Below are 15,958 nucleotides of genomic sequence, written 5' to 3'. Positions count from 1 at the left end.
CAATTATGGGTCCTCCTTGCGAAATCTAGCAAAGGGTGGTAGCTCCAGGTTTTAGCTGAGCCCTCTCTTCGGCACAGAGAAAAGGCCTACTTCATTGGGTTTCGCGTAAGCCCGTATTAACCGTAGCCTTTTACCCACTATTGAGACCTAGCTTACATAATGTTTCCATCAACGAAATCTGGGCTGACCAATGCACGGTCAGCGCGGGACGAACTGTATAATTGAGGCTGCCTTAGTCCCTTTTTTACATCGATTTCTGTCCAGCAGTCGTATATCCTGCAGTAGACCTCAACAGCTCGTCTGATCGACACTTTATTCTACTCTGGCTAAACTTGTAGAACAAAGTGGTTGGAGCCTCACGCTTCGAGCATCTACAGTATTAGACACTGTAAAGGATATTGCGTCAGCAGGTTTCCTTGGTTGGACTATTTTCACGAAAGAAGTCCTCATAGTATTTCCAGGGCTAGTACCTTAACGATCTGGATTGCGAGCGTTGTCAACTAATTCTAGCGTGTCGTGATCCTAAAAAGTCTTCGAGAGAGTAGATTCATAAGGCCAACGGCCAAGAAACCCTATGTGATTAACCTGTCGAGGAATTGTTTGTCGTTCTCGACGTATTTAGTGATGAACAGGGTGCACACTAGGCAGCCGCCTATCCTGGCGTAAATGTGGAGAAAGTGCGCAGACGAAATAGTTTTTTCGACGTCTTGCCTTCTTCTTAACATCTTGGACATCTTGCTATTTCGATTTCCTCTGTCGGCTACTGTTTAACTGTATAGTATATTATAGCATAGTATATTCGGATGTGCTGCTTCAATTTGTATTTCTGCCCTTAGTTTGCTTAGCTCGTATGCAAATGCATTGTTTTACTGAGCTTCTCATGCTTTCTGTTTAGCTCAGAGCACTGGTCATCGGACGTTTTCTTTGCTTCGCCGTGTCTAATTGTAATCAATTCGTTCCTCCTCAGGAAACTTTCTCACTATTATATCGGGTAATCAAATTCTGTTCTGAGATGTTTCTCTTTCTAATCCGAGCCCATGAGATCAGCCCTAGGGGCTTGCTGCTTTTCTTCTACTTACCGTATTACTGGGCGAGACGGCCTATAGCAGACTCCACGTCCGCCCAGAAATTGAAACGCATGGCCTTCATCGTCCAAAAAGACTCTGCGGACCAGAATATCTTAAGGTACGAGTCTCCATAACTGCCTGGTCAGTCGTAGGCCGTGACATATTTGCTGTTGTAACAAGTGATAATTTGATGGAGCGCAGTGGAGCTGATTTTTCTGAAAGATAGGGAATATTGAAAAGCACTAGAGAAAAATCCATCGGTACTTTAGAAGGATGCAAGATGGACACAAAAAAATCGATTCTGTCATTTGCTGAGTAAGTGAAACTTGTGTTGAATTGGTAGTAGCGATTACTTCGCTATGCTGTTTCGTGTCTCATGTCTCGGTTGATCGCAAAAGAAACCTGCTCTTTAGGAGTTCTTCTTAGAAATTCGATCTAAGCTGGTCTAAATAAGGGTACGTGAAAGTCGTGAGACATACAAACTTCGAATGCCTTAGGTCTCGCTTCACATATAGTAGGCTTTTCGCAAAATATAACGATTTTTGACTATTGCTTTGCTGTTCAAATTTTTCGTCTGCTAATGATTGAGTGTTATGCATTATCGGAAAGGTCTACTCGTCGTCATTATTCTATTAGATTCACAAGATCTCTACCCTGAGGCACTTGTAAAGAAATTAACTGGCGATACGGATGTTTCGCCGATATCAAAAGCTTGCAGAAGCAACGTTCCTCTCTAGGTGCTACGCTAGAACTTGTTTAACAGTTATGATCTTTCAAAGGTGGCTCAAGACAGTCATCGTCAAACTCGATGAACTTCGTGTATGCGTGTGTTCGAACTTTATCGCAAGTGACGTTTCTTAAATCGAAAATGCCATGCTTGAAGGTAGCGAACCACTTTTGAGTAGCATTACCAGCCCATCGAGCATCCTTCGTACGGCCACACTTATTGGGCAGCTTCCTGATCTCAGTGTGAGACGAAAAATCAGTATCCAGAAGGCTATTTCCTCTTGCTACTTTAAAGAGAGCGAACATAGCCATCTTTAGAGTCGAAGATAAAATTTTGTAACTCGAATAAAATCTCGATAACCTGCGTTGCAAAGTGAAAATAAATAAAGCTTTCCAACTGATGATTAATAAATGCCTATGTGAAATGAATATAGAAGTTAATATTAGTAGACGCAATAATAGCGCGGACCAAACAACCTATATATAAGATAGAGAAACGGCTTGAAATCTACGTGAAGCTGCTATCGAAACCAAAGGCCTGCTCCTCATAGCGCGAAGTGAGGGGACGAAATTTAAAACAATTAAAAAAAAAAATAAAACTTTTTAATTATTAAAAGATCCATTCACTTTTGGAAGAGGGACAGACAGCCTAAAAATACATTTTTTCGTAAGCCACACGAATCAGTGAGAGAACTATCGCATAAATAAAGGTTAGCACTAAAGTATTTCGGTGAGTGACCTATCGTGGCTTCAATAACACAATCTTTAAACATGAGAAAAAGTAAATACAAAAATCTAGAATGGAACTCGAACGGCTGTAATTACGAGGACCGAACGCGACAAGGTTAAAGCCCGTGAGATTCGCAATTCATTTGTGTGGCCTTAAAGTTTCGGTTACCGCGTCTATGCCCTAACTGTGCTAAGTCTGAATACTGAACGTGTATTTCTCGCAATCTCGGTAAATCAGGTCTTCCGCTTTAGATGTGCCACTATGGGCTACTTGACAGTATGCAAAACAAGGAACATAGGTTATATTCTTGCAATAAACCAGATCATCAAGCAAATAGTTTTAGGTGCATTAAGTGCGTGACTAACCTGGAGAACTATTAACAAACAGTAGGATTGATCACAGAATGAATTCTGCAATGCAGCTTGTGTAAGCTGCCATGACCTATGGGAGCAATTCACCAGTGTCAATAACGTAAGTTTTAACGTCAGAGCCGAACCGAATCAGAGATTTGAAGCGATCGACGATACGGCCATCATTCATCATCTGAATACCCTTCTCTCTAACAGTTGGGCGGTGGAAGATTTCGCTTAGGCGGAACTCGAAAATTTACTACCTACAGGCCCCCCAGTTTTCAGCAAACGCTCTATTTGAATCGTTATCGACTGTTATCGACTGTGGGGACATCAGTGCTCACTCAGTCAGTTGGGAGTATAAATTTACTTCTTACTTAAAGGTAAAACTGCACAAGATTGGGTGGCTACTTGCGGCGCTCGTAGGAGATTGGTGAAAATGCTGGAAACTACGTGGATCTGCTGCTTCATAAGGACTGAGTGCTTAGCTTGGACGGCAATTCCTACTTGAAGGTATTGGATCATATAGTGTGCCTAAACTAATTATTTAAGTAGAAACAGTCCCGTGACCCGGAGCCCTTATTAGTCACCGGCAGGCCTCATATAGGATTGATTATTCTGAATGAAATGGAAAAATAAGTATAATTAACCACTGTTGCATAGTAAATCACTAGCAAGTACTGTCCGATCAACTATTGCATTCATTATTAATAAGTGACAACATAAAAAATATATAAAGAATATATAAAAAATATAATAAAATTGCCTTATTTTACAATTATAAACAACTGATACTTCTGCCTCAACCAAAAGTGAGAGGAGTAGAGCTTTCATAGTCGTTATGCCACAGTTCGAAGCTCGTCTCTAGAACCCGGCCACCGTTAGTATCGTATCAAAATCGAGTAATTCGTAGCGGTGTCTGTTATTTGCGACTGTAAATAAGTAGTTTAGAAAATATTGCACCATAGAAAATACTCCTTCGGGAGGGAATCGAATAACAAACACATGCCTTTCTATGTGAAATCACTGACATTACGGCTGTCTATAAACAAAATCGTGTCTGGACAATTCGGAGCAGTATTACAAATTTATCATATTGAATTTTCACTTCCTTTGTCCTCGCTATTAGAAGGCACACAATCTTTCCTAGATCCTTTCGTAAAATATATGCAGCAACAGAGAATACTGAAATTTACTAAAAAAGGACAACTAGACTTTTCTTGATGAACTGACCAAGGTCCTATGTTCAGAGTGTTATGTCTAGTATCGCCGTTGAGTATTACATGAAATGGCTGCCCGTCAGCATAGAACGATGTTAGTTCCAAGGTAAACCATCCTAATATCAGTAGGCAAATACAGGTAGCTGACTAAATCCTGTGGAGACCTAGTTAAAACAGTTAAATAGTATTGATTGAATAAAATGACTTAAACGAAGAGAGATACAAAACATTTACGAAAGCACGTAGACTTACCAGAAGACTTAAATATTCTTTCCTTTCGCCTCCCTTCGACTTAAGACACAGAACTGAAGCGGACTTTTACAGAGACGATTAATTAGAGCAAGTTTTAGTAAAATCTAACATGCTTTACTTATAGAAATCAGTGCTGACGAACAAAAAATCATCGGTATTCCGCGAATGGCCACTTAAAGTAACACAAAAATCGATAGGATGTAACACCGGTACCTTTGTACATCTGGAATACAAAAAGCCACTTTGCCCCGAGAAAAAGTATGAAATTAATATTTCCTAAACAAAGGAAGGATAAATTTAGCTCCTTGGCTTTTGGACCGATCTGCTTACTGAACTGCACAGATAAAGTAGCTGAGAAAATGATTGCGAATAAATTTCTAGCCGAAAACAAGACCAAGAAAATTATGTCTAGCAGCTAGTTAGATTTTCTTAAAGGGTCTGTTACGGTAGAGGCAGTAAGAGGGGTATCTGGGAAAGCCAATACAGAAAAGAAAAAAGCAAGACAGAAAAAAGGACTACGCGCATAGTGGCCTTCGCCGTCCGTAATATCACCACTACAATGTCCTGGATGATCTCTCTAATTATCTTAACAGACTACAAGAAAAAGATCCAGTTGAGCGGTATATCTGTCTCAATAATGAATTCGTAATGTCAAAAGGACACGGGAGCACTATAGGAACGGTTACCCTTAAAGCATTATATATGATGATCTATCGCAGCAAGACTCTATTAGAGATGTCTCGGCCAATCCCTTTACAAACGACCTGACAGCAACTTTCTTGGCCAAACGTAGCGCTGATAGTCAAGGTAAAATAGAAGATACCTATGAAATTGTTCGCAACTGGATCAAAGAGCACGGTGCCAGATTAGAAGTCCCTGGGAAAACCGAATCGATTATGCTCCGTGGGCAAAGTAAATGTAGCAATATCAAAGTAACTGTCGACGAACATACAATTCCCTCCCATAGACTGAATTAACTCGGTGTTAAGATCGACAGTTCGATCTCTGAAGCCGTTCATGTAAAATGCGCAATTCAGAAGTCCGAACTCATGCGAGGATTACACGGCCCATGAACGAGGCCTAAAGGGATACTATCTCCGGTTATACACTATTGCTTTTTATGCTGCACCATTATAGACGGAAGCAGTGATAAACAGGACTAACCGGCGTAGGTTGAAGCAGAATTGGGAAGGTTTTTAAAATGGCTTCTAATGAAGCTGCAATAAACATCGCTGGTTGAATTCTCTAAGAGTTACAACTTGATGAGGAAATTACTAAACAGGATGCCACTTTTAAATTTTGCCTTTGATAATGGCTAGGAACTCATCATACACGGGGTTGACCTCATCGGAGGCCTATGCTCTTTTTCGAAAAGAAATGATGCTGATATACTATATCAACTCTTTTATTGTCAAAACTGACCGACCACAGCTCCGATATGACAAAGTTGAAAACAGTAGTGAAATACGTAAAAGTAATAAGACAATCTGATGGTGTTGTTCTTTATTTGTGTTGATTAGCGGTGTTATAAATATAAATAACTTAGGGTATAGGCAATGAGTAATTTAAATTGTGACATGATACCGATAGCTGTGCCAAGTTGGGCGCCGAGAGATGCGAGAATTGCATTTTAAATACTAAGCCCATTAGCTAGTCTTTGACATCTAGGGGAAGTATTGGACCTTAGGACCTTAAGCTGCTGTAGGTCTAATAGCACAGTGCCATTCACAGGTCAAATAAAAATTTATTTTTTTATATCAGTTTATTTTACACATAATCGACCGATGATAAGCTGCTGCGGTTTTACATTGTCGCAACTTTTACTTGTGGAATTATCTGGACTTGATTACATCATGCGTGATATTTTATGTAAAGGAAGGCATTTTCGGTAATTGAATTGGGTTTTCACAACTTCGCTTATCAAAGATACTTCAGTTTCTTAAGCTTCTTATCAATCTCTTTCTTAATAGTTGTTTTATCAAGTATTCCGCTATCGACAGCATGATCGGACACCTGGAAAACGTTCGATATTTGTTTATGACTAACATATACAAGCATTCAAGAACCTACATGCCTAAATAATGAGCTGGGTACAGTTTGATTAACTAAAGCTGTGCATCAAAGAAAGGATCTAGACTTATTTACATTACCAGTTCTTTCCTGTTTCTGCATAAGTGCTACTTTTTCAATTAAAATAGTTAAAAAGGCTATTACGCTTACTTCTTTACAAATTATTTTGAAGTCTTCTTTGGAGATCGCCCCGCGCTTGAATTCAGGGTAGAGTAGATCATTAACAAAGGAAATAGCCTTACATCGATCTTTCTTCGTGCGTTCGGAGTCGACTGATCGACGCTTAGCTGACGAAGACTCCTCACAGCTGGCAAGTCGTTTTGGTCTGCAATACAGTGCATATATTTATATCATTCGTTTTCTTCAAAATGAACTTAATAACATCGTTTTTTTGTAATCATTTGAAGTGCCAATAAATCCCTGCCACGTTTTGTTCATGCATGCCTATGCTTTTTACTCTAATTTAGACCAATCTCCTTGAGTTGAAGCTGAAAAAATTGTTTTTTTTATACAGACCCCAACAAGCTTCACGCTTCGAAATCGCTAGAAGCCAAAGCCTAGTTAGCATGTAGCCACATATGTCGATAATATTTTGTTCAGTAATGGCTCCGTATTCAGTAATGTTGTATTCGCTCTAGTCGATATATGCAATTATGCGAGTATAGTATATATCCTTTCCATTCTTCTAAGAAACATTTCTATGTTCTTTCGTTTTCGTATCTGGAACAATAAAACAAGTTTATGGACGTTTCCTTTAAGACACGTTTTCGTAAGTATGTTTTTGACACAATATGACTGAGGATATCTGAGTTAAGACTTCATAGAAGCCGCAGTAATAAGTGGCGGACGTTACCGGAACGACGTAAATGAACACCTTATGACTAACAGCCAGCGTTAAAAGCTATCTGTTCCTAGCCCGCAACGTGGAACAAAAGAACTTCGAATTATCCTAGACAATACGCAAGCATCCTCGAGGTCATTTGTTTTTATCTCAGGCTTGACTTCTATCAACTGTACAATCTATTTACAAGGATCACAGCCCACACAAAGCCAAATTACCAATAAACAACCGGGTGTGTTTTTTTACAGTTTGCTAGTGGTAAAAATGTACTACTGGGGCTATTAAGGTAAGCTGCGCAAGTTACCATTAATTACCAAACAAAGTTGGATACTGCGTTACAGAATCTGCTTCGATTTCAATTATTCAATAACTTACAATTACTACTATTATTACAGAACTGGTATGATGGACAAGTTGAAGTTTAAGGATCTTTAAGTTATCATAATTTAAAGAAAATGTGCTTACGAACAAGGTAATCGTATCTACAGAATGCATCAATTTTTCTCTTCATATTTGCTATAGAGATATAGAATATTAAAATAATTCTACAGTTCCGTAGTTTTGCTCGAAACGAAGTTGGATGTGCCTAACCACGTTCAAGCCCGCGCCGAGTACTTACTTTTGAGAAGTTTACATTGCACACGATCTACTGAATATATTGTACAAAGTTTTATTGAAGGCTAATATTTAAACTAATAATGCATGAAATGAAGAAACATGGCTGCTTAAATAACGTAGGTTATATACCGTTAAAATCAGCTGTTGGTCTAGCGACAAAATTTCTGAAGACGCTAAGCCAGTTGTTGAGAAAATATATACGATGCTTTTCTGAACGAATATGTCTCTTAAATAACTTTTTCTAGGCAAAATTCATTGCATTTTGCGGTGCTCGTTAGTATTTTCCAGTGCTAATGAGCCCCTACATCCTTAGACCATTTGCGTTTAGTTGGTGATTAATTGAGTCACGAACTGTCTCTTTTATGTCCATTAGGTCGTCAAATGCAGAATGTCAGACAACCACGAATACTAGTACTTTCTGAACAACCTAAATTATAAGTTTCAGCTTATCTTGAAGTGAATTTTTTCCCTCTCTATAGATACTGACATTCACCCTTTCAATATGAGCCGAAGGATGCTCTAGAGAAGATCGACCACTTTTGCATATGCCAGATAGTAACACTGCAATAGAACATTTGCGTGGAATAGTACTTGCCATTGACTTTTGAGCTGTTAATGTATCAAATATTAGAGATGCATGATATGTTAGTCTAAATTTAGTAAGAACGAACTTGACTGAGGAAAGAAACTTCACTATGCAAAGTTATCAATAGTAGGCCCAGCTTGTTTGATTATTCTGATCTAAAGATTGAGGGTAGTGAAGTATCGGATCTAGAAGGGATCGTTGCTTTTCTATATAAATACTAGTATTTGTGTATTCAAGTTAATTTATTTTATAATTCACTTTTACGCTACCCATGGAACTACGTAGTGCATTTTTTAGCGACCCATTGTGGAGGCTAATCCTGAGACTGTGATCAGGTCAAAACTAAGTCCATCAATTACGTCAAGTTCTCGAGTAAGTATCCTCGGTTGAAATACAAGAATATGGATCATTGTATGAGTACTAGTCAGTCTCCAGACTCTCCTAGTCGGTCTCTGAATTATCCAAGTTACTCTCTAAACTATTCTAATTAGTCTCCTGACTCTTCATCAAACTACTAGGTACTCAAAAGTACTAGGATGATTTTTTACGTGCATTTTTTGCATATTCGAAAAAAAGAGATTAAATTCTTAAAACTAGTTTTTTACTCGTTTCAAATCCTAAGGTTAATGCCCGCTTTCCGCAACTTCATTTCATGCAACGTCAATTCATTTCTAAGAACTGCATCCTTTTCCTGTATTGTCTATAAGTTTCTTTTATTTCTGTTGGCTACAATGAGACGCGGGTGCTTTCAGTATATTTGGTACACCAGCGCATTGTTACTGATGTTCACATTCAGTCACGAAATAATGGCACATAATTAACTATATGCGGGCATATGGTTACACGGTAACGTAATCGTCGAGGTCGTTTTATTTTTTTGGTATTACCCGGAACTATCTGTAATTGATTAAGCATATAATAATGACCTTCTCTGGAATCTAATATATTATCCAGTGATATTGTTTAGCCTTCATGGTGCGTTAAGACAATACGATCATCGCATGTTTTTTTTAAACAAACTAAGAAATGCAGCGTAACAAGCACAAATATATGGTGTCTTATTTAAGCATCACCTATAAGGGAAGATGACACTATGTGGGCTAAAATTTACTAAAGGCTATCGATGAAAATAGTCGGTATCACTGGATCTACCAGTATATGTATCACACTTTTCTATTATTTGGCTGAAATGGGGTGACTTAATTGATCTGTTTTCAATAAAATCTAAATTGAAAATATTTATGGCGTTTAGTCCCACCTATATGGACCGAAGATGGGTGATTAAAGTTGGGCCATCAATGATTTCGTGCAAAGCAACCAGTCACTCAATAGAGCTAAAAGGAAAATGTCTTTCGTCTTAGAAAGGGCTGTAATTATGACTAAAAAAGCCAATGCTTTTTGATCGTCTACTGCTGACTTAGACAGGTCAGTGAAAATACGCGTACCGTTTTCCAAGGCTAACTTGATTGGACTGAAATCTGGATAACTATCGCGATTGTGTATGATTCTGGTATAAATAATTATCTGTTGTTTATTCAGATATATGATTAATGTGTGCACAATGTAGTTCCTATGTCGAACGGTACATTGTGCCAATGAAGTCGTCAAAATTTCTGTTTAAAACTGCATCGACATCTTGTTTAATACATGCTTGAAGTGCAATGCCCATATAACCCCCAAGATAATGAGATAACTTAAAGTGAGGGTTTGATAAAAAATAATCTAATTATTATTAATTGGCCTTTAAAAATGCAGCTTTAGAACAGGCGCAACTGTCATAGAAAAATCAAGTGATTAATTTGCTTCTTTGTCGTTCAGAGTTTGATAAAATGTAAGAGAATACCTAACTGTTCAAGCATCTTCGCAGCGTAGTTTTGAGAACTCAGGCGTATAACCCTTTAGCCTCCAGAATCGATTTATCGAGAAACGTGTGCATCATAAAGGGGACAAACGACTGAAGACCTATTTGGCTGCTGACACAAAACGTTAACCATACTAGTGGCTAGTGCACCACGGCTGTTCAACCAGGCTCACCCGATTAGCTCCTCAGTACTTATAATCATTTCTCGGAGATGTTTGCGTCAACAGATACGGTATCATACGCAACATGGGATGAAAGAATTTCAATAAAACGTAATATTTCCGTAACGTATAAAACGTAATATTAACGTACGGTTTTTGAAGCCTACATGACGAGACTGGTACACTCCCCACCCGGTGGACAGATGTTCCCCTGCTCGGAAAGCGTGACCCAATCGCACCGTAATCATGGGGGGAAATGCGAAAAAAACCGTTTTTTATAAGTTGATCTTCTCTTTGGCATGCTAAATAAAAGACTGAATAGCTCCTTTGACAGAATGGCCTACGTCAGTGGAACATTGCCCGCTGGTATGCGGTGATCGTCAACTTCAAGGTAGTCTTCCAGGCCGAGGTAGGTGTTCCTATGAATGTGTTTAACCTTCCTGCATCGATTTTACACGAGAACAAACTAACTAATGACGACAAAGTAACCCAACTCTCGTTCCCTACAGAGACAACTGGCCAAGCTCGCGAGGACAACTTGAGCCTACCGTTATTTTCCATCCTGTAGAAGGACTTTTTTTGATCGAATCGGAGGGCCGAGGACATCAGTCGAAGTCATCTTGTATGCAGCTAGTTGTATACGACTTAACGATACGAAAATCTAACAAGTTCCTAAGGCACTAAGTTTTACCCGGCTCCAAATAGGAGTCACAGATTTAGGAGCTCATTGTAAATTTGATGAAGGTGTAGGTGATGTAGTTTAGAACGGGAACTAAAACGGCGGCCACTAACACCAGTTTCCGTATTTGGGGATTGCTCTTCTCCGCGCATATCTTCGAAATATGCAAGAGGGCAGTATCGGCCGAATCGGCGCTCAAATCGCCTCCTCGCTTATCCCTCGCCATCGAACTCAGCTTGTTCGATTTCAAGGAAGCCCCAAACGCAATGCATGGTCGACGCCTTACTCGGAAATGTCTTACAGTGGAGAACGTCGAATAATTAAATCGCGTTGAAGTCTCCTTCTGCGAAAGAGCACTCGTACCGCACATATTCACCTGATGCCTGACATTTCTCTCGGCCGACTCGCCACTACTTTCCGAAGATCTATATCACGGCTTTGAGCTTTTAGAAAGGGAGGCCTTCAAAATCAGTTATAAAAACGGTGGGCGGAAATTGATGGGGACTTATTTGCATGTCGTCACTCGTTTTGCCGTGCACGGGTTCCACCAGAGACTCCGCAGAAAAGCAGGCTTCCATAAGGCTAACGATACATATATATTTTTTAGATGCAGTGGAAGCTGTGATAAATATCATGCCGCTCGTGGGCCCCTGTTACCATCTTTAAGGCATCAAACAAATAAATTAGTTTTATAAACACAAAAAGGCTCGTATAATTCATATGATGCAAAGTGTTTCGACCAGTTGTACTTATTGAGATACCTGCGCTCTGAATACAAGCAATGAAATTCGATTTACATAGTTATTAGTTGCGTATTAGTGATAATATAACATATAGTATTGACTTTTAGAAGATAGAGTTCACTATTTCAAGAAGTGCAGACTTGGAACAAGCGACCTTGTGATAGAAAAATTAGATAGACAAATTAGTTTGCTGCTTGATGATTTAACTGACGCTAAATCAAGTGCACGACGTACTTTTTTGGTTGGAATGGCTCCACTTTTTTTTTTAATTTGTTCGTTTAAACAGTGAGCTAAAAAGAAGTTAAATACGATCACATTAAAAAGTTAACCAGCTTACCTGCTGACAATTTCTTCGATTTGTGAATCTATTCGATTTCGCTGTTCCTGCAGTAACTGCGACCCTGTTTTGAAATCCATCTTGGGGCATTTTTCGGAATACGTGTTGGCTGCAGACTGATTACCAGCTTCCTTGCTACAAACATTCTTGTTCTCTGTATTTACTTCAAAAAAGTACTTGATCACAGGTTTTGAAGTTGACTTTCTGGCGGACAATGTATCGCTTACCGGTAGTTCATTTTGCGTCACTATAACTTTTTGATCGTCTGCTTGTGGTAAACTACAGGCGGGCGTCGGTGAGGCTGTTTTTGGATTATCTCCGGAAGTACCACATTCATCGTTCGCGCCGGCGCTGGAACATTCCGCAACGCGCGCTTCAGGATCTGAAAAGACGACGACTTCTCTTGCTGCTGCTGCTGCCGCTTCATCGTGCGCCGGTGAACAGCCCATTAAAGCTGATGAGGTTGGACCATCAGCATCGCCGCTGCTATCAACAATTGGTATGACCTATTCGATAAAACACAGAAGCATGCTTTTTTAAAGCTGTTAAATTGCTAGTGCGTTTGCTTGTTTCAGTTAACAAAAGGACGACAGTTCTTAACAAGCATTTCAATGTATGGTAAGTAAGTCCTTTTAGCACACGTTTTCCAATGTTCCCCACTTTTTAGCCGTAATCTACTCCTACACTTCACCGTATCGTTACGAACACTTCAGCTAAGGACGTGTTGAATTTTTCTCTCCGGACTAATGAGATATATTTTAATGGAAAGCGTTGTGATTTTACCATGTCTTTCGGATGTATAAATAGCAATGGAAAGCCAACAACCGACTTAGCAAATGGCAAAACTGCACCAGTACGTCATACGACATTACTAACATGTTACTCCCGAGCCTTAGCTTTTCTTGTATAATTTAATCCTAGAACAATAGGATAATTGTAAGTATAAAGGGTTATATCAGGGAAGATATCATAGGTGGGGTAAAAAAGCTGAATAGTTACAGCAGGTTACCTCAAAGTAAGTGTGGAATACAGTGTAACGGGACGCATTACTACTAAAATAGTACTATGAGATACATCATTGCCAGCAAGGACTGTGACCAGATCTCGGCAAAATATAGCACAGCATCTACAACCTCCACAAAATAAATCACAGCGGAGCACAGCCTATACATTAGTCATGTTAGGGTCACTTTAAGAGTCAACGTGACAATAACGTAGCTGATATACTGCAGTAAATCGCACAGAGCAAAACCAAGTACTGTCAACAAATAACTAGTAACTTCATTCAACGCACCCGTAACCGTTTGGTTATTCTCAATGAAAGCTGATTAAAAATCTTACCTGCCTGTGTCTCGAACTTGTTATATTTTATATTTCTACTTAATATAATTAGCATTTAGATAGCGTTGGATATTAAGTATCTAAAGTATACCGATGACCCTAAGATATAGATACGGTTCATCACATCAGCCGTATTAGTAGTTAGGCATTTGAAAACATGCTTGCCAAGGTAACTGCTACAGTCATCAGGAATTTCTGGGTTTAGGTAAGCGATTCCTAGACTCTGTGCTCAATTGATCGAATTCATCACTATTCTATTTTACACTGCCTTCAAATACTACGCTAGGAAGTCTTTTGTTTATATCAATATATACAAATCTTTCACTGAGTGCAAGTTTAAAAAGAAAAAGTATATAAGCTTCTATCAAATTTTAGAAAGTCATTCACACCGAATGTCTCCTTGAACCTATATCTAATAACTGGAGCGGATTTTCTATATTACTACCGGGCACAATACGTTTGAAATTAATAAGCAACACTTATGCGTAGTAAATGAAGGGACGAATTCATTCTATAACTGATAATTTGATGACTGCTTTACTGCCTGACTGTGATGTACATATCCCTTAGTATAAAGAAAATATTTCTCTATTCTATAACTATATAACCAAACAATTGCTCCACCAGTTGTCAAGGGCTGTTTCCTTGAGTAACCTAATGCATAACAAAAATGGTAAAAGTTTTGGGGGGGCCTAAAAAAATAGGCCTCCCTAACCATTAGATGGTTTTATAGAATCGCTAACAGGTATGCAGTTAACTTCTGTGGAAAAACGTGTAACGATTCTTCCTATGACTTTGAGAATCCTAGGTTAAACACGAACGCTTTATGCAATTATTATTAACATGAATGTTTTTAAGACTAATCTAGGCAAGTCGGTACTATATATATATATGTAGTCTAAAGTACCACCTACATATGGTTGACGCTTGGCTTGTTTTTAATCTAATTACGGAGTGCGCTTAATTTTAATGCGTAAAATCCAAAGTGGTAGGGGATGATATTTGAAGGGCGTCAGTTGAGGCATTTCCCTATCATCCATTGTAGAACAGCGATTAATACCTAAGAAATACAAGTTTTTACCAAATCCTTGCGAAAATACGCAATGTTTTTTTTTTTTCGAAGATAAGGATGAATATACCTCCATCTTTTGGTGAAAAATTCGACCAATGAATAATATAATTCCCTTTTTTGCTCGACCCCTTACCTCCACAGGTCATTATACCATCTACATGCATTGACATTTAGATCTGCAATAAAAAAGACAGCTGGAGATCCATTATAGAAGTTTAGAGTACTTCCTTCTACCCGTTAGCCTAAAGAGTTGTCTGAGTTGGAAAATTACCTCGACACTCTTTTTGTCGCTCTTCATCTTCTTAGCAGCATCCTGGAATAGGTCAAAGAGCGTCTTTTTGGAAGGTTGTTTCTCCTTCATTTTGAGGTCTAAAGAATGCCGCGCTATGAGATCATCGAACAGCGCTCTATTTGAAGTTGCGTCCTTAACGTTTTTGTAGATAGTCGCCTAAAATAATTACAATTCGGTAGTTCTTTATTTGATCTCGAAAACCACAACGTTTAAAATCATTTAAGATCACAGTTATGTCCAAGCGAGTATCGGGATGGGCCGAAGGGCCTTAGATATAATGATTATACTTTTTTCTGTTTTTATCAATCATCATATATTATTTAAGTAGAGGATTTGGCATAATATATTTTAGGTCGCTATTAAAACTCGGCTGCAAAAAAACTATATTGTTTGTTGGGTAGGATAACCTTAGGCACCCTACGGACACGCCCCTAGATATAATATATCCACAAGCTAAGGTATACCGCTTAAACGATAGTTGACTGACAAATCAAGAGTTTTTGGTATAAAAAGCTCTTGATCATTGCATGCGACTCACAAGCGTCTCTGAAGTTGATCTGGGCTGCTGGTTCCTCAAAACACAATGCACATATAATAAAAACTAGCGTCTTATCTGCGCTTTATTAAAAAAAAAAACATACATTGATGCAGTGTATTTGAGCTTACGAAACAGTTTTCAAAAATGATTAAACTGATTGCCGCGTCAAATGTGGAACTCATGAGACGAATCAGAGAATGATGTTACTATGCACGATAAAATCAGAAAAGCAGTGGATAGAGACTAAGGACGCGTCGAGCAAAAGAGATGGGGCCCGAATGGTGCAGCTCAGACGGGACCCGATTAGAGCAAAGGTATGCTCATATAGGAGCCAAGATGTAGATGGTTTGCGAAGAACGGCAGTTGGGGTATATGGATTAAGATACAGAAAAAGGTTAACCCAGTGTGACTTTACATAGAAGTTAGAAAAAAAAACCGGTATGATACACGAAATGCACATGATAATGTCATATA

The 15,958-nt window shown here is 38.8% G+C and overlaps 1 protein-coding gene across 4 annotated transcripts in view; it reads right to left on the bottom strand.

Moving 5' to 3' along the window:
• Window positions 1-5,833: 5,833 nt before the first annotated feature.
• The window catches only part of LOC111251294 (ATP-dependent DNA helicase Q5-like), a 68,867-nt gene continuing 58,742 nt past the window's right edge, over window positions 5,834-15,958 (bottom strand). For all 4 annotated transcript variants that reach the window (XM_022807735.2, XM_086991657.1, XM_086991658.1 and 1 more), the window contains 4 exons: window positions 14,926-15,102; window positions 12,242-12,747; window positions 6,566-6,740; window positions 5,834-6,358 (listed from right to left, as the gene is read on the bottom strand). In XM_022807735.2, the coding sequence (XP_022663470.1) occupies window positions 6,266-6,358; window positions 6,566-6,740; window positions 12,242-12,747; window positions 14,926-15,102 (951 nt within the window). In that variant the 3' untranslated portion in view covers window positions 5,834-6,265. The remainder of the gene's footprint in view (window positions 6,359-6,565; window positions 6,741-12,241; window positions 12,748-14,925; window positions 15,103-15,958) is intronic.

This window comes from Varroa destructor, unplaced genomic scaffold (genome assembly GCF_002443255.2).
Source record: "Varroa destructor unplaced genomic scaffold, Vdes_3.0 BEIS01000005.1, whole genome shotgun sequence".
Taxonomy (NCBI): domain Eukaryota; kingdom Metazoa; phylum Arthropoda; class Arachnida; order Mesostigmata; family Varroidae; genus Varroa; species Varroa destructor.
The sequence above is the reverse complement of the archived record's forward strand: the minus strand, read 5'-3'. Positions and strand labels throughout refer to the sequence as shown.